The following is a 26798-nucleotide window of genomic DNA, read 5'->3' on the forward strand; positions in this document are numbered from 1 at the left end:
GTCACAGGAATGGTTCTGGGGTGGAGCCCGACTCCTCCTCGCCCTGCTGCAGGCAGGGAGCAGCCTGGGGCACCCAGCTCGCATCAGCACCTTTTGGGACGGGGCTGGGCGTGAGGCTGGCCCTGTCCCCAGCCCTGCAGCCAGGGCAGCTCCTGGTGCTGAAGGCAGAGGCCAGCAGGGAGCAGTCGCTGCCCCTGCAGCCCCCTGGGCTTGTTGGGGGCCGTGCAGACAGCCTGATTTCCAGCATGGGCTGCCCCCGGTTCCTCCTCGCTGCAGGGGGGGCTGAGCTGGGGCAGGGGAAGGGGTGGGAGCACCGCGAGCCTGCCCCAGGCTCTACTCGAGCTGTGTGAGCAGCACCCTGGGCTTGCATCTCTGCAGGATGCACGTGCAGAAATAATAAAGGGAAGGCGCTGCCTCGCTCTGCTGGGGTCATGGCACAGTTTGCAGGCTCTGCCCTGCACTTGGGGCCTGGCTGGCTGTGGCAGGAAGGTGGTGGGGAGGGAGGAAACCCATCCCCAGCTGCCCCCACACCAGCATGGGGTGCGCTGGGGCTGGGAGGGCTGTGCAGAGCAGCCCCGTGCCACCAGAGCAGGGACACCCCGGGCAGGATCCAGCGTCCCCAAAGCCCGGTACTACTGCAGGGAACTCCTGAAATGCAGGAAACCAAAGAGCATTTCCAGTGCAGCCGTGTCTCCGTCCCGAGCCGCCTGCTGAGCACTGCTGCTGTCCTCACCTCCCTGCCTGCGCCTGGCACCTCGGGGAGGAGCTGCCCCGAGCCTCCTGCCAGCTGAGCCCACGGCTGCTGCCTCTTCCCCGGGTCCCCTCCACGCAGGGAAACGCAGGGAAGGCTGCGAGGCTGCTCCTGCCTCTCTGCCTCCTTCGGCTGAGCAGGGGGTGCAGGGGAGGGCAGGAAGCAAGCTCCAGAAACAGTGTTTTTATTCCAAGGGCGAGTATATTTAAATAATTTACAGTCATTGGAAAGCCTGAAAAGTTCGTTCTTTTTTTTTTTTCTTTTTTTTTCCATGATTAAATCACAAAGATGTTAAAATAAAAATAGTATTTAAAAAAATGAGCGTACACAGCATGACGGAGGGGGCTGGGCACAGGGGAGCCGGCGGCTGCAGGACCCACGGGAGCCAGCGGGGCCCCGGCAGCCGTGACCCCAGAGCAGGTCTCTTCCAGAGGGGACAGGAGCCACCAGGAGGGCGGCAGGGGAAGGAGAGGGGTGCCTGCGGGGTCCCAGCTGGGCGCTGGCTCTGCCTTTTCCTCAGAGCAGCCGGCTGCCAGCCCCGGGGCTCCGGGAATTGGGCAGCACCAGGAATAAGGCAGCACCTCGTGTGCAGGAAGGAGCCCAGAGCTCCCCCGGTGCCACCCGTCCCTCGGCTGTCACCGACCCCAAGGTGAACACCGGGGACAAAGCCCCAGCCACCCCCCTGCCCCTCTCAGCCCCTTCCACCCAGCCTGCCCTGGAGACGGCTGCGGCCCAGGAGGGGCTGGGGGTGACACCGGGGTCGCTGGAGGCTGGGGACGGGGCAGTCGCCCACGGGGGCAGCGGGCAGGCACCTCCTGCCTCCCACAGGCCCATCCCAGGGACCCGTTCTCTCCCTGGCCCCACCAGCCCCGCTCTTAGCTCCAGACGTCCAAAGAGTAGCGGCCCTTAGTCATCAGTTTCTTTACATAGTCCATGGCCTGGGACTGGCTCATGTTCCCATACTCAGCCACGATCTCGTAGAAAGTGTTCTGTACGTCCCGGGCCATGTTGCGGGCATCCCTGGAAAGGAGAGGACCGTGAGCGAGGTGGGGACACGGGGCCACCGAGCCCTGGTTGGCTCTGAACACCCAGATGTGGGGGGCTTGCTCAGCACAGCACACGGAGCAGGGGGTAAGCTGAGTCACGCCCGTTTGCCAAAAAACAGGAATATTTTCCCCAAATCCCCTCCCCGCCCCTCGACTTACCCGCACACGTAGATGTGAGCATTTCCGTCATGCAGCAGCTTCCAGATGTTCTCCTTGTTCTTCTTCAGCAAGTGCTGAACGTAAACCTGGCAGGGAACGAGGGGGATGTGAGAGGGGCAGAGCCCCCGTGCCCCCAGGAGGTGTCACAGGGCACACAGCTCACCCAGAGGAGCTGGGGCTTCCCGGGACTGCCACGGCCGTTCCCTGGCAGCGGGCTGCGTGTTTCCAGCCTCATTTCCCCCCCCCAGCACCACGGTGAGCGGGCAGGAGCGGTACCTTCTCAGCCTGGTCCCTGGAGAAGGCGACGTTGAGCTGGGTGAGGACGCCCTCCTGCTGGAAGCAGGCCAGCTCCTGGCGGTACAGGTAGTCCTCGCGCTCGTGGCGGCAGCCGTAGTACAGCACCGTCTCGCCCACCTCCTTGCCTGCGGGGTCACGGGGCAGGCGTTAATCCCCCGGCCCTGCCACCCCCACCTCCCCCTGTCCAGCTCGCCCAGGAAAAAACTTCTTTACCGAAAGGGTTGTGAGGCATTGGGACGGGCTGCCCAGGGAACTGGTGGAGTCACCATCCCTGGAGGTACTTAAAAGACGTTTAGATGTGGAGCTCAGGGATATGGGTTAGTGGAGGACTTGTGTTAGGTCAGAGGTTGGGCTGGGTGATCTTGGAGGGCTCTTCCAACCTAATGATCCTGTGATTCGGGGCTGGCAGAGCTGTGCTGCTGCCTCTATTTGAGGGAAGAAGCTCATTCAATAGCTACACGTGTTAGAAATGAGTGTAAGTGACCCGAGTGGCTATTTGGGGAGGTGGTGGCAGAGGTCAAAGACCTGCCTTAGGTCTGTCTGCCCCTCAAACATCCTCTGCAGCCAGAAGAGCTCAAAGCATCCTGGTGCTGTGATAAAGCACTTGGCAGCTCTTCACCCAGCTCCACAGCCCCTGCTTTGCTAGGCCCACGTCCCTGACCCATCAGCGTGTGGCCAGCACAGGCTGGAGGCGCTGGCCGGCCCCGCAGAGCAGAGCCCTGCAGCAGCTCCTGCCCGGGGAGGTTTCTGGGCGCTCACCTTGCTGCTTGAGCCAGGCCCGCTCCTGGATGAAGCCGATGAAGGGAGCTATGCCAGTGCCCGGTCCGATCATGATGACGGGCGTGCTGGGCTTGAAGGGCAGGCGGAACTGCGACTTCCTGACGTACATGGGCACCAGGGAGTTGCTCCCGTTCTCGTTGGGCACCTTGCTTTTCAGCCAGTTGGTGGCCACCCCTTTGTTCAGCCGCCCCGTCTTGGTCTCGTACTCCACCGTCACGGCGCAGATGTGGATGGCGTTGGGGTGAACCTGCGGGGAGGGGACGTCAGAGCCAGGCAGACGGGGAGCCCCCACAGCTGGCTGCAGGGTGGGACACCCAGTTTCCCCCTGCAGACCCTACACAGGTCGGGGTAACCCCGCTTTTCTTGGGCACGGAGGGACCCCGTGGTGCCGCAGCTCACCTTGGAGGAGGAGGCGATGGAGTAGTAGCGGGCCTGCAGGCGGGGCAGCAGCTCACACAGGTGGTCGATGGGGGGGCGCAGCGAGGGCATGTCCTGCAGGATGGCCAGGATGTTCCTCCGGGCCTCCACCACCCAGCTGAGGTAGAGAGCCTGCGGGAGAGGAGGGCACACGCACGGTGACTCCCCCACGCAGCCACCAAACACCCCCAGAGCTCCCCACACACGGCACCCAGCAGCCCCACATCCCCTTCTGGTCCCCCTCCCCAGCCCCAGTTCACCCCAGCAGCTCTGCAGGGAGGGCTGCAGCTCCCACCTTGCCCTCCGCAGAGGACGATGCCATCTTTCGGAGGCGCTCCTGCTCGCTGCTGTCGGTGGCGTACTGCGCCAGCTCGTAGAGCACGTTGGTGCGGGGCGGGTTGGTGATGTCCAGGTAGTACGTCAGGGCTGTGCGGTACGACGTGGGGCAGGGGAAGGGGTGTTTCTTATTGGATTCCTCTGGAGGAGATGAAAGAGGAAAGAGGAAAAAAATAATAATAAAAAAAAGTAAACCAGTAACTATTTGTTAAATTAGAGATTTCCTGCCAGCAGCTGTGTGCAGTACAGCAGGTGGACGCAGCAGGGGAAGAGAGAGAAGCCCCAGGGCTGAAGGAGCCTCTTGGCCAAAGCCCTGCTCCCACCACAAAGCAGCTCCAGCACAGTTGTCACAGGTGTCACCTGGATGGGACACTGACCCGAAACATCCACACGCTGCAGAGGACAAGGGCTCAGCTCATCCTCCTGTTTTCCACAGGCAGCAACATTCAGGGCAGGGGCAGCAGGAGTGCAGCTGACCTAGCAGCAGGTGACACGTCCTGCTCCATGCCCGCTGCCCCCAAGTACTTCATTGCCCCCCAGTTTTGTTCCCTGCCTGCCACGGGAAGCGTCACTGCACAGACACCTTGGGAAGGCCACGTGGAAGGCACGGCGTGCCCTCGGCCTGGAGAGCAGCAGTGCTCGGAGCCTGGGGTCCAGACAGAGGGGGGAGCAGGTTTCCCAGGGCGAGCTCAGGGCAGAGACACCCAGAGAACTGCCAGGCCCAGCAGGAGGGGGCTCTGCAGGGCTAATTTGGCCTCGTGCTCTTAATGCCTCCGTCAGACCTGCCCTCAGAAGCATCCTTTGGCCACGGACATCTGTGCTCACAGCCCCCTGGGGAGGTGAAGCAGCAGCAGCCAAGGCTGAAGCTGTTCAATTTAGCAAACTAAGAGCACCGTAAGGGACACAAATGATGATATGAGGACAGAGCTCCAGCAGCGCATTAAAGCCAGTTGCTCTCTGGAAACCAAGAGCCTGCTCCCGGGCCAGCAGCTCTGATGCCTTGGCGCAGGCTTCACCGCCTCGGGAGCAAGATGGGCAGCAGCTGCAAGCTCCCTCTTGCCAGAGGCCAGCTCTGCTGGAAACGATGCCCAAGAGAAGCTCTTTGAATCAGCACTGAGAAGAGCTCTCCTCCGGCAGCTCCGTCCCCAGGGCTGTGCGTCCTCCAGGGGCTCACCACCAGCGTTTCAGGCTCCAAAGCTCCTCCCGAGCTCTGGGGCTGCAGCAGCAGCAGCAGCAGAGGGATGCTCTGGTGGGCTGGCGCTCCGTGATTAGAAGCGTGCTGTTACGTAACTTGTTGTTGGATGGGCACAGCGAGGACATTTCACAACTGACCCACTTCGGCTGGCTCGCAGCAGGCTCTGAGCCGCTGCCGCTAAATGGCTGCGCACTCGGAGAGGCCGTGGGATGTCCCCGTTTGCCTCAGCCCCGAAGGGGATCTGACCTCTGCTCTGGTGCAAGGACAAGAGGCCGTGGCAGAAGGAGAGCTGCAGATGCTCAGGGGCGATCCACACTCACCGTCCAAGTTGTTCAGGGACATGATCGTGTCCAGGTCCGTGCCCAGGATCTCGCCGATCTGATTCACCAGGGATGAGTCATTGGCCGGGTACACGGCCACGTGGTCCCCAGACTCGTACCTGGTACAAAAACAGGAAGAGAAGAGATGAAAATTGGCACTTCTCGCCCACGCTGAGCCCGAGCTGCTCAGCTGGAGGACGAGCAGGATGGGGCTCAGCAGGACAGCAGAGCTGAGCTGCTGCACAGCACCTGCAGGGCCAGACCCCAGAGGTCTGGCAGGCAGAGCAGCACGGGACCACTGGGGAATACTGGTTTTAAGAACCCAGTCTTTTATGGGGGAGCTTCAAGATAACTGCAGCTTTGCCAGAGACTTTAATGAGGCCAGACTTCCAGCAAGGACAGGCCAGCTCCCTGCCCTGTGCTTTCTCACAAGCACACCGATGAATTTAAGCCAGCAGGAGGGCTGAAGAGCAGGGCTCTAGCCTATGCTCCCTATGCTCGTACATCCAAGCCAAGCAAACACAGGCATGAGCCATCCCCAGTTCCTGACTCTCACAGTTTGTCTGCCCCCTTCTCCTTTGAATTAGGGAATTCCTTCAGCTGGCACTGCCCAGGTGGGACGGATGCGCAGCCTGCTATGGAGGGGCTCAGGGTGGCCAGCTACAGCCCAAAAGGTGGGAGAAAACCCTGATTTGGAGTACCTGGGATGTGGTCCAGGCGCCAAGAGGGGGCAGTGTTAAGTTTTGGCTCCAGCCAGAAGAGGGGAGCAGCCTCCCGTGGGCAACTACCTGATTTTGGAGTTGGAGATGTCCAGCTCCAGGTGCATGAGGTGTCGCTCTCCGCCCTCGTTCAGCTTACGGTTCTCCGTAACCACAGCCAGGAAGGGGTTCTTGGCATCAAAAGGTCTGGAAGGAAAGACAAGGACCTCTGGGTTACCCTCCCGCGGGCTCACAGCACCGCTTTCATCCAGGAATGCTCCAGAGCAGGCTTCCACCATCGGAGCACGGGGCTGCCCTGGCTCTTGTTTCAAAGCACACCACAGCACGAAACAAATTACGATCCTCCTGCTACCCACGCTGGCAAAGAAAACAGATTATTTTCCTTGTAAGCACAGCCCAGCAGTCAACAGCTCCTACCCCGTGAAGAACAAGTGATGCAACAGGGGATTAGAGGGAGTGTCACGTCTCAGAGCGACATTTCAGGTCGGAATTCATTTACACAATTAATCTCCCCACAGCAATGCTGCAAGCAGCCATCGTGCATTAATTACTCTGGGGGACGAAAGGCTCCAGACTGACCTCGAGACAACTGCTGGGAACTTAGCAGCCAAAACAGCGCCTGTGAACACAGCTGACTTCTCAAACACCAATGATTCATTAACTGGGGAAACCCCCAAGAGTCCCAGGGGAGATCTGAGCCCACATCTCTCAGGCAGACATCTGCCCCACGGCTGTGCTGCCAAAATGCCCCTGCCTGTGGTGTTTGAAACATCAGGAACAGCAGCAGCTGAGGCCTGACCCACGCACACCCCGTCTAGGGCAGCCTGGCACTCACGGCTTCTGGTTCTCGTAGCTCTTGAGGCGGCCCATCTCACCCGTGTACACTTTGTTCATGTTCACGTCCGTGTGCACCACGAGCTCGTACTGGCGGATGCTGGGGGAAACGGGGAAAGGAAAGAGGAAAAAAGTCAAAGTGGGAAGGCCAAGGTACAGTTGGAGCCATCCCCTGCTTTGCTGGATTTGCTACAGTTCAACAACAAAAAAAAAAAAAACAAAAGCCACTTTCACCCCTCCATCCCTCCTGAGACATGAGCGAGCACGGAGATGATGCAGAAAGCCCAAAAGGAGAAACATCTGCTTCACTGGGAGTATCACCAAGGAAATAAACCCAGCACATCCACCCTTCAAACCAGAAATCCAGAGCTGCACTCGAATTTGCCCCAGGACAGGCTCAGTCCAAAGAGCCCCACTCACTGACCTGCTCCGTGTGTGCCCCCCAGCCCGCAGGAATTGGGCAGTGGCCCAGGCCTGATGCTGCAGCCACCCCTTACAGGGGGTCGATCCCTCTGGCACCCACCTGGACTCCTCTCCTGTGGCCTCCACCCCGAAGTGCTCGCACACGGCCGGCCAAAACTGCTCCCTCCAGGTGATGAAGTCCTCTTCCAGGCTAGGCAGGGCAGAAGAGGGGTTCAGTAACGCTGCCCACGAGGGAGCAGAGGGGCATTCCCAGAGGAGCATTCCCAGAGGAGCCGTCTCAGATCCCTCTGAACCTCCTCCTTCACCATTTGCTCTCAGAGCCAGGCAGTTTTGGTACCTCCACGTGCCCACAGACCAGTCTCAGAGCATCTTCAGGGCACGAAGGGGATGGGAGGGACGCCTGCTGCACCACCCACCCCTCCTTTCTGCGCTCTGCCAAGGAGGGTTTTGTTATTCAGGCTCGGTTTTTGCCCAACTCAGCTCCCCCTTGCCCACTCCTGCCATTAAGTCGCCTTCCTACACGGCAGGTTCCAACCTGGAAAGGTTCATTTTCCTAGACTCAGAGCCTCCCACACGTGGCACAGCCCTCTAATTAAATCTTGCAGTCCTTGGAGGCAAGGCCACAGGTTGATGTAATTTCCACGCTTAAGCTCCTGCCAGAAGGGTGTTAGGTGAGCACAGACAATCATTTCTGGACCTCTGAGTTGGGGCAGTGCTGCCTTCTACCCTAAAACAAACAGTTCACAAGGAGATGGAGCCTGGCTCCTCCACGGGGATGGAGGAACTTATCCACGGCTGGGATATCAGGGGAGCTGCAGGAGGGCAAAGGCAGAAGAGGCTGTGAAGCCTTGCAAAGAACACAGCTACGGTCATTTAAAGCTGATGTGGGATTTCCCCAGGTTCAGGATTCCCCAGGATGCTCAAGGGATCCCGGGATCTGACTGATCTCTGTAGGACAGAGACCAGGCACACACTCAGGGACACGCCAGCTACCACAACCAGCCCTGAGGAGTTAATTTCTGCCTCAGCAGTAGATCCAGCTCCCTGCCAAGGTCCTTTCCACGCTGCTTTAGCCAGCTCAGACCGCCCCTAAAGCCGAGCCACTCACTTGCCATCGTCATCTCCCAGCCCAAGTTCAAAGATGCGCTGAGCCCCAAGCTCCTCCAGTCTCTTGTCCACGTACTTCCCCATGGCATTGAAGTGTTCGTACGTCTTGTTCCCCAGCCCAAAGACCTGGAAGAGAACGCTGATAAGCACGGAGAAGCAAGGAGGGCATTTCCCCCGGCCAGCCAGCGTCCTCTGGCCAGCAGCAGGCGAAGGATGGTGAGATAAGGAACGCAGCAGGCAGACAGCAGTAACTCTCCCGGGTCCCTACCAGCTATTTGTGAACTTTCTGAGTTCCAACCTGCCCCTGGCTTTGCTCAGCTGGCAGCTCTGCTCTGAGCCAGGATTCAGGCACAGCGAGGGGACGTGCAGGCAGGAGCTGCCCGTGCCAGCTCCTCCAGGGGCCAGTAAGGGTCTGAGCTGCCAGCAGACCACTTGTGTCCCCCCCCCTCCCACAAACCGCCCAGCGAACGCTTCCTGGCTGCTTTGTGCCGAGCAGCTTCGCCTCTCCAGCGGAGGATTTTCCCCTCCTTTGCAATTGTCATGCAGCCTAAGGAACTTGGCTGGGCTTTAGGTGAGGTGGCTGCATCTCCGCCAATTATTCAGCTCGGCACCGGAAAAGAGCCACGCACTCCTCCGAGTGATTTAATTTGTGGGAGAAGATCTGGCCAAGGGCTGCTCAATTAGCTTCTGAACAGCAGCAGCAGCCTGTAACTCATTTACAGACCTTACATTCGATGCCTGCTGGGCTGTTTGCGGCGAGGCATCGCCAGCGAACCCTCATGATTTAGGGAGTGGAGAGAGGGCTCCAGCAGCTGCGTTTAAAGCCCCCAGATACGTGCCTGCAAATATCTGTGCAGACAGAGACAATAGGGACCGCATCCAGACGAGGCACAGGCATCATGTTGTGCCTGTACCCAAGCCACGTGCAAGCACAGCGGAAGGTTTTTGGCTTTGCTGCCCAAATGCAGCAGAAACTGGAACGGAGCAGCTCACAGTGGAGGGGTTTTGGCTTTTCCTGCCCAAACGCAGCAGAAACGGGAACGAAGTGACTTACTGCGAACCGGAGACCCGAGAGGTCAGTGTCTGCCTCCTGCAGCCAGTCGTAGAAGTCCTGGGCATTGTCCGTGGGGTCGCCCTCCCCGTACGTGGCCATGCAGAACACGGCCAGGGACTTGTCGATCTCGGAGAGGCGGCTCAGGTCCGACTGCAACACAGCAGAGAATAAAGCTCCAAGGATCCCACGAGAGGGTTATCGGGCAAAGCTGTTCCTACAGCACAGCTACAGCCCCGGTGCACAGGGCAGCACCACGTCACGTCAAACTGATTACAACAGGGGCTGGGGAAAGGCCGAAGCCACCTGAAATGGCAAGGGAAATAAAGCCAACCACACCCTCACTGGGCTGAAATCAGCACTTCTGCCCCACTAGAAAAGCGATTGGGTTTTCTGTCTAGGCTGTAAGGGACAGGATTGTTGTTCCATCCTGAGAACGGAGCATCAGTGCCTCTGTGCCAGACTGCTGCAGGCCCACGGGACCAATGCTGACTACAGAATGAACGTGGAGCATTTTTCACACTGTCAGCAGTGTGACACGGCTCCCAGACACCCCAGGCTACCCTCCCTTTTCAGACACGTTGCAGAGTTCACCCCAAATCCATAGACTGATGAGGACTGAGCCCACCTCAGCACCTCTCCGCCTCATTCAATCTCCTTTGCTCCTCTAAGTACCACTGCTAACAGTCCCATGGCCACGTTCTGTCTGCTTTTTGGGGGCTGCTGGATGGATATGATCTATCCCGAGGCCGTGCTCGTGTCTAAGTTACCAGGTCATACTCCTCCGGGTCTGCTGCCATGCCGCGGAGGCCGTAGCGGTGAGCGTCCTTGGAGAGGCGATTGGCAAACTCCTCCGCCGTGCCCGTCTGGGAGCCATAGAAAACCACGATGTTGCGTCCCTGGAGAGAAGAAGAAATCCCCGTTAAATGGTGATTACTCATCTGGCAGAGGCACAGAGGAAGTGCTTCTCGTCACAGAAGCCTGGGAGCGGGAGCCCTGCAGCTGGAAGGAGCCTGCGTTCGTCCAGGGGCTGCCGCCAGGTTTGTGGCCGAAGACTCAAGGCTGAGCTGTTAGCAGGAATATCGCTCTGCTCATCTCCGAGGTGACTCGGGGCAGACTAAAACCAAAGCAAAGGACAACCCCTCAACCCCTCGAGGTTTGCTCTCAGCCTCGAGGCTGCGCGGTGACTCCTGGAAGCGGGGAACTCCCTGGATGAGAGCAGCTTTGCCAAAGCTTTGGGGAAGTGCCCGAGCACAGGAGCTCCTGCTCTGCAGCAAGCCAGCTACTTTGATGTAAAATGGAAAACGTATCCAGCCCCTGCTTTTCCCTCTGCCTCCTCTTGCGTGCAGTCCAGCAGCCAGCAGCTGCCAGCTCTGTGTGCAATTCCCATCTCAGAGCGAGCCAGGTTCGGGAACCAGCCCCAGAGACACACAGCTGGCAGCCAACGACTTTGAAGTCCCTGCCATTTCCCTCCTGACTTCCATCTCATGTTACATTTCTTTTTTTTTCTTGCATCCAATTGTCACTTTAACTTTCTCTCTCTAAGAGCAACCCCCGTGCACAGACTGCTTGAGCTGCTCCTGCCTCCCCGTCTCCGGGCGCCCCTTGCAGCAGACACGTCTCTGGGGACAAACAGGTCCCCCCTGCTGGCAGCTGGCAGTCCCCAGGGGAAAGGGAATGCCACCAGCTCCGTCACCCTCCCAGCACAGCGTGCATGCAGGCAGCTTACCGTCTTCTTCATCTTCTCAATGAAGCTGCTGTCTCTCGGCGAGGGTGGCCTGAAAGACAGGAGGAATCCCCGCTCAGACGAGCGCACTCTTTAAGGTCAGGAATAAGCAAGTAGGGAAAAAAGAGCTCCCCAACCTATCTCAGGTCTCAGGAAGGCTTCCAAAGCAGGGAGATTCCAGGGAGATTCCCCATCAAACACGTGTTTAGCCTGTCCCAGGGCTGTCCAGCACTCAGCTCAGCTGCAGGGTGGCTTCTCCACACACAGCCATGGAGCAGAGGACAGCGAGCTGCTAGGAGGAGCCCAGGAGCTCAGCCCTGGGCAGCAGGGAACTTTTAACTCTGAAAACTGCCCCGTAACCACTGGGCAGGTTGAGGGGACCTCAGAGAGCTGGGATGTGAGGATGCCTTCAGATTAACCACGGGGGCTCAGCCACGGTGCGAGAGGAGGGACGGGAGAGCTCCCTGCCTCCCCCCCGTGCAGCAGGCAGGCTCTGCTTCTCAGCCATGCCCCCAGGGGCGGGTTCTCCAAGCTTGAAGTCACACAAGGCTAAAAACCAGCTGTTCTGACCTCAAAACAGACCTTCCCAGAGCGTGCCAGACATGAGTCCCAGAGCCGGGAGCCCCAGGGACACACAGAGGCTCCGCGGCGGATCGGAGCCGCTGGCAAGGCGACTGCTGCCCTTCGAGGTCCTGCGGTGCTCAGTCCCACACCAGGGCTCCTGTCCCCAGCACAGAGGGCACGGCGGTGGCTTTCTTTGCTTTGAAGGAGGGATGAACCACACCGGTGTCAGGATCAGCCAGGCAGAAGCTCGCTCTGCTACGGCTACCCTGCTAGGTGGGACGCCAAGAGAACCCGACTGCCCTGAGCACATTTATGGGCTTTTAGTGGCACAGCATGAGAGCAACCCAGCCCTGCTGGAAGCTGGGCACCCCCAGGGACATGTGGCTGCAGCAGATTTGCCACCGGAGCCTCTTCAAGGCAGGAGGACAAGTGCCAGGAGCTCACTTGCTGCCTGCCCTGCTGCGGAAGAGGGGAACGCGGGACCCGTTCCCATTTCTCTTTCACAATGGAAGAATGCAAGGCTGGGTCTCCTGTGGGAAGAGAGAAGCCTCCAGGCAAAAAACAAATGGTTTTGGCTCCGGCCCATGTGAGAATGTGCAGAGCTCACTAACAGTTTCCTACACCCCGTGGCTCGGAGGGGGGGATCCGCGCGGGTGTGCGCAGGCTCTCGCAGAGAGCACGCAGGGAGCAGCGGGGTGGGGGGCGTCCAACCCAGCACGCCCCCGAGCACCCCAACCCCACAAGGAGCTCCGTAACCAGGCCCCACAGCTCCCAGCACTTACATTCCCATACAGCATGCACAGAAGATAGGTGAATACCACCCAAAAAAGCTTCCCATAGAGGCTGTGCTCCCAGGAGAGCCACTTTGTGCCCCCATTCAGCCTTCCCATGCTGTCATTTGTACCCTGCTGGGGACAGGGACGTGGAAAGCACCTTCTAGAGCAGCCCCAGCCCTGCTCCTGGTGCCCCCAGGACACAGGCCCCATGGGCTGCCCCCCACGTGCCCCACAGCCCCCTCCCAAGACTCGTCTCTCACTGAGCTCCTGGCTCGCGGGTGCGTCCCTTTGGTTGACTGCCCCCTGGAAATCAGATCCAGCTACAATAGCTGTTGGGTCAGCAGCTAGACAGAACGCTTGGAGAGAAAGGAGAAAAAAATAAAAAAACGAGTTTGGGATCTTTTCAGTGAGCTCCCTTTAGAAGAGGAAAGGGCACGCATGGAGCTGGTCGGCTTTCAAAGGAGGCGAGCCCGCACCGAGGGGCTGTGGTGGAGCAGCCTGCGGCTCGGGCACAGAAGAAACGAGTCTGGCTTCTGCAAAAAAGAGCTACAGGACTCCCTGAAACCGCCTCAGCACGGCGGCTTGAAAATCCAAGCACAGATCCTGAAGACAGAAAGGACGCTCGTTTTCACTAGTCGGAGAACGAAAAGAAAACGCAGCAGAAAATCACATCTTTAGCACCGACCGCTCTTAGAGTTTGACAGCTCGGGGCAGCGTTTGTAAGAGAGTTAGAAAGAGTGACGGGTGGAGGAGAGGGGATTAGCTCTTAGCTTAGTGTGTGCAGGCTGCAAGCCCTCGGTGAGAGCCCGCAGCCCAGAGAGCTCCCTTTCGGTTCGATTTCAGGAGAAGGGGAGGAAATCACCGGCAGCTCAGCAACGTTATCAGAGTCTCCGCTCCATCAAGCCTCGGGCTCGGTTCAGCTGAACACCTTTCCTTCCGAGAGCCCCCCCAAAATGTCCTGCCTACTGAAGGCACACGCAGATACCGAAGAGAAACCAACCTGGACACAAACTGCTCTGTCTCAGGCACCACAGCCGGGACCTCCTGGCAGCGAGGTGCCTCCTGGCACGGCTCTCCCTGCGCTCGGGGACCTCCTGGCAGCGAGATGCCTCTCAGCACAGCTCTCCCTGCACTCTCCTGCCCAAGCAGCTCCCTGGGGGCAGCGGGAGCTCCCCCCTGATCCGAGCCACCCCCTTCGTGGGGCAGACGAACTCACCTGGCCACGGCCGCCTCTTCTCCTGGCACCGAGTAGGCGCATCCCATGGCGAGGGCGCAGGCAAACAAAGAGTCCCGGGGCGGCCGTGTCTGCGGGGGGAGCGCTGGGGGAAGGCTCTAACTTAGCTCCTCGGTGGGGATTCGGGGACAGGCCTCTCCATTCCGCTCCCCCCGGGCGCCGAAGCCGGGCGTCAGCCTTTTGTTAAGGAGAAGAGAGGCGGCGCGAGAGGTCCCGGCGCGGGTCATAGCAGGAGCTCGGGGAGGTCCCGAGCGGATCCGCGCGGCCCCGAGCCGCGGCAGCAACATCTGGCAGCAGGGGCAGCGAGGAATTAGGAGCAGGGAACCAGACCTCCCAGGATTCCCCGCAGCGCTCGTCCCTCTCCCGTCCCCATGGAGCGCAGGGAAGGGGGGGGGGGACAGGGCACAAAACCCTCCTCCGGCCCCGTTACCTTGGAAACGGTTTGTATCCAGCTGCTTTTAGATATCTCCTTTTTTTTTTTAAATAAAACAAAAGTCGGCGTCGCAGCTGAATGAAAGGGTTCCAGGCACGGCGGGAGCAGCTGTGGCAGTGCCACGCCGGGGGTGGCCCCGAGGGGTTTGTTCTCCCCGGGATCCCAATCCCAATGAAATCGGAGGGGGTCTCTGCCTCTGACGCACGCAGGCAGCAGAGAGCTGATCAGGCCGAGAAGCTGGAGCGATTCCTGCCACAGGAAACCCGGCGAGCACCAGGGAAGGGGGTTGTGTAGCTGCAGAGCTGAGATAAGCCCCTTTCTGCCCCAAACAACGTCAAAGACGAGGGGGAGGAGGAGGGGGGGGGCTGACACCAAGCGCGCCCATCAGGGTCTTGCCACGGCTCCCCAGGGGAGCAATCTGTGCACTGCAGGCACACGAGGGAGGGAGGGAGGAAATCTGTGATTGAGGAACACGCAGAGGTGGCCTGGCCAAGGGGAAGGAAATAGTAAAAGGAGTGCATGCCCCAGTAATGCCACCGAGAGGGCACACAGCCACCCTCACCATGGGTGCACGGGGAGCTGGAGCTGCTCTCCCCGGGGACATCTGCAGAGCAGGCTGCTGGGAACACACCAGTGGCTTCAATTACTTCTGAAAATGGCCAAAATGCAAGAAATCCTCAGTGGCAGCACCCCGGGCTGCGCCACGTGCGTCACACAGCACAGGTACACCACATCTTGCCTGCAGGGAGCTTGTACCTGGTCCCAGCTCTGTCCCCTCTCTGGGACCCGAGACACACTGGCAGAGGGAGAGTGTGGTTGTGCGGGGCCACAGAAAGTGAACCCAACCCAGATCCCATCCAGAACAGGGGACTTTGTGCATTTCTTCCTCCACAGTCAGCAGCAGAGGCATTTTCTTTGTGCCTTAGCTTGGTTGAGGCGTGTGGGCAGCTCCCAAAAGCCCCAGGAGGGCACCACGGTGCCAGAGCCCACGTGTGGATGGAGCCTCTGCTTGCACTCTCACACCTTGCAGCAAACCCATTCAGGCAGCACCCCTCACGACGCATCTGAATCCCTATCCAACCCTTTTGTCCCCCAGTCTCAAGGCTGAAGCTGGGGGCTAAAGGGCCGTGACAGAAACCGTCCCCCAGATAAGGCACATCGGGACATTTTGGCGAGTCGAGGTGCAGCTGCAGGGAAAGTGCTGAAGCAAGGCAGCACCTCCGAAGGCCAAGGTTCTCCACGTCAGCCTGAGACAGCCCCTGCCAAGGGCTCCTCTGCCTCCGTGTGTCCAGGCCTCCCTGCCCTGCCCCACAGTGACCTGCTTTCCTCATCTGCTTGCTCAACAGCAAGGAAGCCCCACCCCAGGGAAGGAAATCCAAGGCTGAACAAGCTTATTTTCCCCAAAGCATTTCCCTCCCAGACCCAAACGTGCCATGAAATAACACTGCCCAAGCTGCAGGAGGCTGCTGTCCCCTCCCCAGGGGATGGATGTGCCATCACCCACGACGGGTCCGTGCTGCCCTCATCTCACCGTGCTGCCCACACCAGGGCTGCCGCAGGGGCAGGCTTCCTGTATAGAAAAACCTATTTCAAGGCTTTTTTTTCCTCACTCTTCACCTGCCTGGCTGTCACTTTGCCAAAACAGGATCGTGTCAGACGAGGTGTGGAGCACCACGGCCTTCCAGCCTGGCTGTCGGTGACACAAGGTGCTGCTCCTCCCCAGCAGCTCACAAGCAGCAGCTGCACCCAGCTGTCTGCCAGGCAGAGGAGGCAGCACAGCGTAGGCAAACCCACCAGGCAGTCCCTAAATGGTGCCCACAGCTCGGGGTCCCGCAGCACAACGGGGCAGGAGGAGACGCCTGGGGTGCCTGGCGAGCTCCTCCGCAGCGCCACTTCTCTGCAAGGTCACAGCAGCCTGGGGAAGAGCTGCGTGTGCTGGTGGGATGTCACAAGGACAGCCAGGATGGGAGTTTTGGGGTCGGTCAGGATCTAACTTCCAGCTGCTGGTGCTGTTCCTGCAGCCAGCTCAGCTCTGCTCGCACTCTGGCCGTGCCCGTCGCGGTCCCGGATCCGCACGCACACATCCACACGCTCTTGCAGGCATGGGAGGGAAAGTATTTCACTGATTCAACAAAACAAATGCCCAAGATAAGGCTGGGAATCATTCACTGATAGCTGCTATCAGCCTCGCACACACCTGTTTGCCACGTGGTACTGCAGCCAGGGACATTTTTCTTCTCCCAAACCCTTTCCACCCAGGAAACGCGCACCGGTGCGTGCAGCCTGCCTTACAGCTTATCACCAGGTGTATGCTGCTCTTCCCATCACCCAGGGACTTCACAAAAGACCTGGCACCCCAGGCCAGCCTTCAAGCAGAGGGCTCTGCCCAGCAGCCAGAGCAATCATGATCTGACCAAGGAGATGAGACCAAACCTGCCCCTTTGCAACCACAGCCTGAATCGCGACACCCACACTGAGCGATGAGCCCTGAAAGGAGCACAGCCCACTGAGGTAGTTACAGAAGCCAAGAAGAGATAAAAGAGATAAGAGGCCCGCAACCTCATGCTGTGTCCACACGGGGTAACAGGAGTACAAAATGCCTTGGCTCCTGTGCAGTGCCCTGGCTCATCACCAAACGGCCCCGCCTGACCCGTCCACGGGCAGCTCCTGCCCCTGCTGGGCTGCGACCCCTGTGCTCGGCTTTGGAACCAAGGACTGGGAGGTATTTCTTACCAGAGCAGTGCCTCATGGAGAAAAAAAAAATCCCTTCATGCAGGACACCTCGCTGGCGCAGCAGGGTGTGGAAAATCACGGAGCTACTGTGAGCATCCAGCCTCCACAGCCCTGCCCCTCGCGGCTGCACGGCCACCCGGCTCCCAGCTCAGCAGGGACCTGCAGCGAGCCTGCACCCAGCGCCACGGACACAGAGGATTCACCTCACACAGAGGTTAGCTTCTGCAGAGACCCAACGCTGAGCTGGCTTTCTGCCCCGGGGCAAACTGCATCCTCAGAGCGGATCCCAGGAGGGATGGTACCGCACGACGCCAGCTCCCGAGCTCTCTGGGGCAGGGTTTGCAACCTGTACTGACCGTGCCATCCACGCAAGGCCCCCTGCTCCCAGGAGAAACAGAAGGAATGGGCTAAAAAGGCCAGCAAGAAAACTGATGTTGAGTTTTGTAAGTGCCAGGCGAAGAACCAACCTCCCCCAGACCTCCCCTGACGCAGCTCGCTCCTGGCCCTAAACCCTTGGGAGCAGACGGGGTGGAACAAGGACCTCTCCCCGTCCCAGCCCAGCCTCCTGCTGCTGCAGAGGCCAGGCAGCAAAGCCGGGCACGTTTCGTAAGAGCTGCCAAGCAGCTCGTGCCCAGAAACTATCTCCCAGTTCCCAAGGCCCTGTTTCTTCTCCTGACAGCTAAGAGCAGATAAGATTTCCGACAGAAGAAACCTGCTTAAGAACAAATTCGTCTTTCTCCAGATTTATCTGTGACTTATCAGAAAATGAAGAGAACAGCCAAAGCAATCCCGGAGCATTTTGAAGTGCAGCCAGGGGATTTTAAAGCCTCTTCTCGCCTCGCTTGGCAAGACGAATTACTGATTTGAGCCACAGCGCAGGGTAAGAGAACTGGAGCTTGGTTCTTCCACGGGGATTTCAGCATTGTGAAGGAAACGCACAGCTCAAAAAGATCCCACATCTGGAAACCCCGCAGAACCCAGCTAAGCCTCTTCCCGGAGCCTTCAAGGCCCCACTGGCAGCTCTGTGAGGCCCGGGCGCAATGGGAAACGCAGCAACAACTGAGTGAAAGGCTGGAAATCCCATTTAACCACCCTCAGACACAGCAAGCAGCCCTCTGCTCCTGGGATCCTGCAGTCCCAGCCCCCAGGAGGACTGGCACCAAGACAGAAAGCCGCTGCCCCCCTCCCCTCCGAGTTGTTACTTACAGTGTCTGGATTTTGGGGAGCTCGGGGATCTCCTCCTTTTTCTTGCGGAAGAAGAACCAGTAGGTGAAGAGCCCGGTGATGAGGGAGATGAGGAACACGTCGGTCATGCTGAAGAAGGAGTCCTGCTGCACGCTGCCCGCGGGAGGCGCGTCCATGCCTGCGTCCCCCATGGCGATCAGAGAGGCTGGGAGGAGAGAGAAATGAGGAGAGAGAAAGAACTGAATGAATGCCTGCAGCAGCACACGGGCACAGAGGAACAGAATTGAAGGCTGTTGGGAACGTGCTTTTCCGCTACACATTCAGCTCCAGGAGCACCAGGCAGCCCCACAGCATTTTTGGAGAGCTTCCACCACGTTCAGCGAGGTGCTTTCACGTTGAGCAAGGTGCTTTCACGTCCCGAGGTGGCTCACCGTCCTGCCAAGCTCGTCCCTTCCCCTTGCACCCAGCAGAAGTAACTCCAGCCCGTTCAGCCAGCCCGCTGGAGCAGCCCCGTGCTGCAGGCAGGGAGCCCCCACCGCCCCCCCCACCACCCACACTCCTGACTTACTCCCCCTCCCCACACGCAGACCCCGTCCATTCGTGCCTCTGGCTCCCCCGCCACCCCCTCTCCCTTCCCCAGTTTAATTTCTGCCCCCTCGAGCCACCCCTTCCCCCGTTCAGCGAGCACACCGCCGAAGCCTTCATTTAACTCATCCATTCACGACTCCCTTTCCCCATTTCTTCTGGCTCACAGAAGAGACGAAGGCACCCAACCCATGCCCTCAGGACAGCCGCCACCTCCTTGGGGACACCTCCCAGGGTGTTCCTCACCCATTTTCTCACCCAGCAGCCCGGCAGGACTAAGCAGAGCCCTCCCAGCCCAAAACCGCCCTGCCCAGCCCCACCAAGGGCCGACGCTTCTGCTGCAGGTCACCAGGCAGAAACCAAGGCACGGCCATGCCCACGGCCATGCCCAAGGTGTGTGGGGACCCAGGACACGTCCCCAGCCCTCGAGTGCCCTGTGGCCTCGTCCTCCCCCCCCCCCCAAGCCACCCCTCGCTCCCTCCCCCTGCCCTGCCCGGCTCTGAACCCCGCTGCCCGCGGCGCCGATAGCAGCATTATCTTCTGGGCACGCAAGGGCACACTCTGTCCAGGCAAAGAGATAATTAACTCAAAACTCGATTGGCGGGGGCAAAGTGACTCTCCTCGGGCTCGGGCAGCCCGCCAAGCCGGGAGGGAGACCATGGACATTTGAACTCGCACGCAGCAGTGAGTCAGAGCCGCGGATGGGACGTGGCAGGGCAGGAGAGGAGGGGTCGCGGCTCGGCACGCCAGGGCCCGAAGGAGAGGAGCTCCTGGGTGGCTTTCCTAAAGGACCGAGGGAGAAGCAGCAAACTTCAGGCTGTGCCTGGGCTGGGAAGTAAAAGTGGCTGAGGTTTCAGGTTCGGGGAATTGGGAAGGGAAGAGAAGGTGATGCTTAGAGGGCAGGAGGGAGACGGGGGAAGGTCTTGGAAGAGGAACGCAGGAGGTCAGGAGGAAGAGGTGGCTCTCTGACCCCGTTCCCCTTGCGTGTGCCCTGCTGCCAGGTGCTGATCCCAATCAAACCCCAGCCACACCAAAGGACCCCAAAATTTCAGAAGCACTCCCTGGGGCAGCATCCTGTGGGATGTGAGAGCAGGTACCAGCCACCAACTCTTTGTTCACAGCACTTTGCCCAACCTACACCCAGGCTCTCCCTCCAGCCCATCATTTTATCCCCCAAAAAACACACAGCAGCCGGTTTTTACCCCAGCCCACCCCGCCTGCTTGTCGCTACCCCTGCTAAGGACGCATCCAGCTCCTGCATAGCTCGGGGGAACCCACAGCCTGCTGCCTGCCATCCCGGACGGGCTCCTGGGCATTTCTACATCCCAACAGGTTCTCAGCCCCACCAGGAGTTTAATTTAGCGAGGAGCTTGGCACAGCACACCACGAAAGGCACTAAAGCACCGCAGAGCTCCCCGCTTGCCACTGGGCTGGCGGAGATGGCACTGGGCAGGGGGTGGGAAGAAAAATGCGAGCAATGCGGCTGCAGACGAGCAAAACGCCTGCTCCTCTTGGGCAGGGCACCCCGGCCTCCCTCCCTCGGAGAGGGGCTGCGTCTCGGAGCCAGGCGAGGGCTGGCTGTGCTCCTGCCCAGCCGCAGACTAAACCTCCAGGCCAGGGAAACCCGGTGCCAGCAGCTCCCCGCGGGCTCCCTCCTCTCCTCCTCCCCGTTTGCTCCCAGCTGCTCCAGCCACTGGCACCCAGGGAGGGAAATACCGCGGAGGAGAAGTGTTGGAGGTGCTGCTCCTTCGTTGCCTCCCCTCCTGACGAACCCCAAATTCTCCCTGCCCGCTCTCCTCCTCGCTGCCACCCCGGCTCAGCTGCAGGAAGAGCTCAGCCCCCGCCAGGCAGCCGCCCCCTCGCACACAGCCCGGGCTCCTGCTCAGCTCTCGAGCTGCTTTTTACGTCTTTGAGCAGAAAAAAATCCATGGGGGCTTCCCCAGGGAGCCTCAGTGGCTGCTCACACGCGGGAAACCCCCAGCTCTTCTGCGGGGGAAGCAGCACCCAGCTGCCTGCAGGAACACCTCCGAGCCTTCAGGATGCTTTTTCCAGGACACACAACATGCCCAGCTCCCCTCGGGGCAGCCACGGCCACGCCAGCACGTTTATCCCCAGCAATAGCCCCATCTTCAGCCCCCTTTCCTGGACAAAACCCTTCCCCGGCACAAGCCCACTGCTGTTTCTACAGCAGCATCAGGTATCTGCCCTGCAAAAGTCAGAGGCACGAGCATGACACAAGGGTTTGCTTAGGTCTAGCAGAATTAAGGCAGAGGATGTGGAATTAGACTTCACTTTTTTTTTTTTTTAAGGCTGTCCTAACGGGAACGGCTCATGGAGCCCACTCCCCCTAGCGCAGGAAGGACCCCGCTGGAATCGGCCTTTTTGGGTTTTTAAACAGGGGGAAAAGAAACGCACGATGCACGAGTTCCCCTTCCATCAGCTTCAAGGCCAGCTCTTTCATCCCCAGTGTTTATTGTACTCTCGGCCAAGATAAGGCAGACATTCAATCTCTTCCCACTTTTTTTTTTAATTTCCTGCTCCTGGTTTATGCTCACAGCACCCATCTCAGCTGGGACGTGAGGTACCAAACCACTCACACGTTCAGAAAGGCTGCAGCGAAGCAGCTCTGCTGCATTTTTCCCCAACTTTTCAGCCTCCCAAACCTGGGAATTTGCATGGTAACGGCAGCTTGCAGATCCTCGGGGCTGATTTAATCCCCCAGGATTTCCATGGGGACTAAAGGTGCTGCCGTGCCACCTGGTTAGCAGTACCGAGGTATTACATGACATTATAACAAGAAGGAAGGGGAAGTGCCCTAAAAAAACAAGCGGTCAGCAACCCCAAGGGAACTGCTGTTCTCCCTCTCTTGCACACGGCTGGGGGCAGCATTAGGGGATGACACCAAAAAAAAACCAGTGTCTCACCACATATACGGACTTCTGAGGGTTGCAGACAGCTCGTGTTATCTTCTGAAGACCAAAAAGCCTCAGCTCGGCCGCTAGCTCAGCTCTTTGTGCAGGAAGCTGGCTCTCCACGAGCTGAGTTTGATTTATGCAGTGCTTGGGATGCCTTTCAAGCATCTCAGGACGTGGCTGCCTGGCCCCAGGCTGCAGCCCGTGACTCCTGCCCCAGATCCACCTCCCGCACCGCTGAGCCTACCGACACAGCCAGCTGAGCTTTTTTGGGGTTTTCCGAGCCAAATCAAGTGGCAGAGCCCCTTTTGGACGCTTTTTGGACATAGCGAGCTCTGGGCTGTCCCAGGACACCGGGACAGGTCCGAAACCTGAAGCACACCCACAGGAGCGAGCTCGCTGCGTGCCCTGCAGCCAACACGAGCCCCCAGCGCCCCATCCTGCCCCGCTCACCGGCGCATCCAGCGAGGACACTCACCACAGGACTGCTTCCACACTTGTTACGATCAGCAACGTTCTCAATTCACCCCCACCCCGACCTGCAGCACCCTCAGAGAGCCCCCGGCTCGCTCAGCCCAGCTCTCCCCGTGTGGGGCTCCCAGCAAAAGCCGTGCCAGGGGCACGAACGGAGCCGTGCCCGGGGAGGTGGCTCGGCACGGCGCTCCTCTGGCTTCCTGCAGCCACATGACGACCCTCGTGCCACTGACTCAGCACATATTTTGGGTTAGCACAGAAAGCAGAAGCACGGCTGTCACGATTCTAGCGCCGGGAGCTCCGCGCCGGGGATGTCAGCGTGCCCCAGAACATCCCTGCGGGCTCATGGTGACCGCTCTTGTACGGCACCATGGAGAAGAAGCCTTAAAAAAAAAATAACCACAGCTTTAAGCCAGGGATCAGCTCAGCATGGCACGGCCCCAGAAAAGAGCTGGGTGGCAGATGGGGGATCCTGAGTGGAAATGAGCAGCCGGAGCCTGTGGAAACCCCTCCGGTTTCACAGCACCGGCCTGCAGCCCGAGCAGCGGGCCCAAAAGCCCGTCTGTGATAAATGCCACCACGCCTCACACAGCACCCAGGAACGTGTCACTCCAAACTAAGCCCAGGAGGGGTTTTTAGGCCCCCAGCAGGGTCAGACGCCCACACACAACTCGGGGCTTTCGGTGAGGCAGAACCAACAAACTCTCCTCGCTGTGCAAGGTCGCTTCCAAGCAGGCCTTGACACACCGGCCCGGACATTGGAGAATTGCTATTTTCAGCACGAGACAGATGTGGAGCGTGCATTTGGAGGCAAAACACTGCATATGGGAGCGTTTGCTGTCCCACTGGGGCTTTCTCTGGCCAACAGGTCCCAGCAAGGACAGCAGAGAGGCTGGGAGAGCCAGGAAGGGAACACGAGGAGAGGTGCTGAACCTCGGCACCATGGGCACGCCACCGTGGGGCTGGCAGCGAGTGCAGGGCGCTGCACCAGGGGACCTGAGGCATTGTCCCTTCCCTTCCCCAGGTAAAAACCTGCACAAGGGTGGGAGGCATCTCACCGGCACCTACAGCCCGATGAACAGGAGCCAGCGCAGATAAACAAGCGTGCAGGAGAGAAAAACAAGCCTGCAGGATTAGGGGATAAACAAAACCTGAGACGGGGCAGGTGAATTGAACTCCTCTGCTGGCTAATCCTGCTCCCCAGCCTCCCCTCCCAGGGCGTCGAGCCACACGGGCACGCTTGGAATGGGGAACGAGTGCTGAGAAGCTGGGACAGGACGAGAGGAGCTGCAGGCCACCTTCGGGTGGCAAAAGCCCTCTAACGCTGCTCTCCTGCGGGAGGTTTGCTGGGTGAGCATCAGAGGGACGTGGCGAAAACAGATCCAGCAACCCTAACTCTAACCCTAAGTCTGAGTACAGATCTCTGATCGGAGCGGCGTGTTTGGAGGGGTTATTGATTGACTTCAGTAAGGAAAAGTTAAGAAAACCCAGGCTGAAAGGAGCTCTCCTGCTGGAAGAGCCACAGCTCCCCGACCCCACGCCGCCCCTGCAGAACAGAAGACGCTCGGCACACCATTGTTCCTCCCCTCTGCACGCCTGGCTGCTCCTCGTACCTCAAGTAATCGTACACGCGGCCCCGTTACACAACCAGGGCTTGCACAATCCTCGCAGGCGCTTCACCAGCTTCCTCCTCCGAAGCCTGGAGCTAGCTCAAACCCGGGGCTGCCGCGAAGCCACGAAGCCGGGCCGGCAGACACGTTTCCCAAAAAGTCCCTCAGCAGGAGGCAGCCAGTGCCACCAGGACAGACCCACCAACCCCCCGAGCTGCCCACCAGCCCCTCACAGCCACCTGGCGCAGGCAGAGAGATTTTTCCAGGGAGGAAAACCCAGCCCCATCTTCCCCTCCGATCCTCCCCATCCCCTGGTCTATATGGAGAAAGGGATATTAATGAGTAATCCTACTGAATTCCTTGCAAAAGAAGAACTGTGGGCACAGAAGTGGGCGATACGTGATGCAGCTCGCTTCGATAACCTGCCCCCAGGATCAAACTCAGCCGCCCTTTGGACCGGTGGCCTCAGAGAAGCCACCAGAGCTACGGGCACTCCCTGCCTCTCTGAGGGCTCCGAGCACCGGGCAGCCCACAGCTGAGCCCAACGTTTACTCGGGCGAGGAATTAGGAGCAGCCTGCCGTTATTTGCTCTGTTCTGGGAAATTTCAGACCCCGCAGAAACCAGCCCTGGCAGGCGCACGCCGCAGGGCTCCTGCCTCACCTCGTGCAAGCCCCGCGAGCGGCGCTGCTGAGGGGAGCAGGGCTCGAGTCAGGCAACAGCACAAAGTTCAGTGCCACCGGAGGTAACTGCCGGCTGCTCGGCTCCTGCCGGGGAGAAAAGGGACGGGGAGGAGATGGCAGGAGTGGGGAAATCTTTCACCCAGCCCCTGGGGACACAGCGAACGCTCCCTTTGCTGCATCTCAGATGGAGATGGAAGGAGATCCCAGCCCGCTCCTGCTGGGGGTGAACTGGGCGAAGGAACCACCGCCCCCAGCTCGTCCCCACAGACCCACCGGCACCCAAAGGTGCTCCCCCAGCCCGCGGGGTGAGAAAAAACTCGTTACCTCGTTCCCACCGCTCCGCGAGCAGGCGCTGACGGCGCCCAGGAGCTGCAGCACGGAGGGCGAGCAGCACCAAACGCCTCCCTGGAGAGCAGGAAAGGGGACCGGGGGCCCCGGCGAGCTCCCGCAGCCGCTTGGGGTGTGGGGGGGGAAAAAGCAAAGCAAAAGCTGCAGAAAGCACTCACTTGCTCAACCCCGCGCAGGCACCACCCCGCGGATTACTGATTGAACGGGAGGCGGCTGCGAAGCGATGACAGGGCAGGAGATTTCCCTCGGCGATCCGCGGGGAGAGGTTGTACGAGGAGATTTAGGAGCAGAGCAGGGCTCCTGTAAGGGTGAAGCCAGCTGGGTGGTGGCAGCTCCTCCCTCCTGCCCACCCCGTTCCTTCTCCGAGGGTTTTTTTCCCACCTTTTTACACCGCAGGATCAGGGGAAAGCGCCCGGTGTGCCAGCCCTGCCTTTCCCCAGCGGCGTGGGGAAGCGTTTTGCACGCTCAGCTCTGGTGCAGAGCCACGTCCACGTGCTGCAGGGCGCCCAGCACGGCCCCAAAACGAGGCACCGGGAGCTGTGCACACCCCAATGCCCAGCAAACACCCGACTAAATACAAGCCTGAAGGAAAACCGAGCACTGGGACAACACGGGGTGCTCCGGGGGGGGCAGCTCACCAATTTCGTTACCTGCAGCAGGTTAATTTACACGCGTGCCCTGCGTGGCACAACAGCCCGTCGGGATTTCTCAGAGACCTACAGCAAAGGCCAGCACGCTGCCTTCCAGCTAGGGTAGGGCTGGACGTGCAGCTCCTCGCTGCGACCCCACAAAGCCCAAACTGGGGGCTGAGCTGCCCCCACGACACCAGCACCGTTTTACTTTCCGGATTTCGAAGCACAGACCTGATCCTTTGGAGTTTTCTGGCTCCTCCCCAGGACCTGCTGCTGCTTTTTAGAAACGGGCGGAAAAGTCGAATCCCACCTCGGTTTCCCAGGCCACTGAGATTAGGCAGAAACCCTAAATGACACCTTTCTTCTCCCAATCATTACCTCTAATTACCTATCACACCAATATCCATCATTATCAGCCTTCCTGCTCCCAGGGCAAGGTCAGGGAGGAGCCCTCGGGGGGGCTTCCAGGGATCAGCAGCCCCTCGGAGGGGGGAACCCAGTGGTGGGGGAGCCCCACACCCCAGGAGACCCCCAATAATAGGGCTCAGCCCGCCCCAGGCAGCCCAGTAACGGCGTCCCATCACCCCAGGCACCCCAAATAATGGGGACCCATCACCCCAAGCCCCCAAATAACAGGACTGTGCTCTTCCCAAGCCCCCCAGCAACCCCACTCACCCCAATACCGGAGTTTTACCCCAATACCGGGGTCTTCCTCGCCCCAAGCCCCCCAGTACCGGGGTCCTGCTCACCCCAAGGCCCCCATTAATAGGACTGTGCTCACCGCAGCCCCCCAGTCCCAAAGCCCCCCACCCAGTGGGACCCCCCCCACCCCAAGCCTTCCAATAACGCCCCCCCAATTACCCCAGCCCCCCAATAACCCCACTAACAGCACCCCCTGCCCCCAGCCCCCATTACAGGGCCCTGCCCACCCCATCCCCACCCCCCCTCGCCCCCCACCCCCCAAATAACGCCCCCAGCACCCCAAACCCCCCCTTAACCCCCCCCCAAACCCCCCCAGAACGGGGTCCTCTCGCCCCAAACCCCCCAGCAACGAGCCCCCCACACCCCAAACCCCCCAGCAGCGGAGCCACGACCCCCCCCTTACCCTATAACCCCCCCCCCCTTACCCCATAACCCCCCCCCCCGCCCCATAGCGCCCCCCCCCCCAGCCCCCCCTCCCCCCTCACCTGCTCCCCGCTCTGCCCCTCCCGGCCCGGCCCCGCCGCCGCGCGCAGCCCGGCCCGCACCACCGCGACCCCGCGCGGGGGGAGCCTCGCCCCGCCCCCGCCGCGCAGCCAATGGGAGGCGCCGGAGGGGGCGGCCCCGCGGAAGTTTGCCTCCCCCCCCCCCCGTCCTTCCCGAGGTGGTACGGCCCCGGCGCGCCAAATGGGGGGGGGCGTTAAAGGGGCAGGGACGGGGGAATGGGGACGGGGAGGGGGTGGGGATATGGGGGCACAGACGGACAGACAG

At 60.0% G+C, this 26798-nt stretch overlaps 1 protein-coding gene across 6 annotated transcripts; it reads right to left on the reverse strand.

Moving 5' to 3' along the window:
* Window positions 1-348: 348 nt before the first annotated feature.
* POR (cytochrome p450 oxidoreductase) lies at window positions 349-26591 on the reverse strand. 6 transcript variants are annotated; one of them, XM_084299591.1, is made up of 17 exons: window positions 25560-25836; window positions 24855-24996; window positions 18108-18291; window positions 11165-11213; window positions 10206-10334; window positions 9439-9588; window positions 8386-8510; window positions 7378-7467; window positions 6856-6954; window positions 6090-6206; window positions 5302-5420; window positions 3746-3927; window positions 3433-3582; window positions 3013-3280; window positions 2233-2378; window positions 1957-2042; window positions 349-1771 (listed from the first exon to the last, which is right to left on the reverse strand). In XM_084299591.1, exons 3-17 carry the CDS (start codon window positions 18275-18277, stop codon window positions 1627-1629), a joined length of 2025 nt encoding a protein of 674 aa, XP_084155717.1. In that variant the 5' UTR covers window positions 18278-18291; window positions 24855-24996; window positions 25560-25836; the 3' UTR covers window positions 349-1626. The 6 variants fall into 6 exon arrangements, with proteins under 6 accessions (XP_084155717.1, XP_084155715.1, XP_084155714.1 ...); XM_084299589.1 differs by lacking the exons at window positions 24855-24996; window positions 25560-25836 and adding exons at window positions 24329-24432; window positions 24673-24744; XM_084299588.1 differs by lacking the exons at window positions 24855-24996; window positions 25560-25836 and adding an exon at window positions 26516-26591.
* Window positions 26592-26798: the final 207 nt, after the last annotated feature.

This window comes from Netta rufina (genome assembly GCF_964035555.1).
Source record: "Netta rufina genome assembly, chromosome: 21".
Classification (NCBI taxonomy): domain Eukaryota; kingdom Metazoa; phylum Chordata; class Aves; order Anseriformes; family Anatidae; genus Netta; species Netta rufina.

Coding starts and splice junctions, on each gene's coding strand:
- POR (XM_084299588.1), bottom strand. CDS start 18,277: ATGGGGGACGCAGGCATGGACGCGCCTCCCGCGGGCAGCGTGCAGCAG. Junction 11,214..18,107: donor CTCCCCAAAATCCAGACACT/GTAAGTAACAAC, acceptor CCTGTCTTTCAG/GCCACCCTCGCCGAGAGACA. Junction 3,583..3,745: donor CGTCCTCTGCGGAGGGCAAG/GTGGGAGCTGCA, acceptor CCTCTCCCGCAG/GCTCTCTACCTCAGCTGGGT.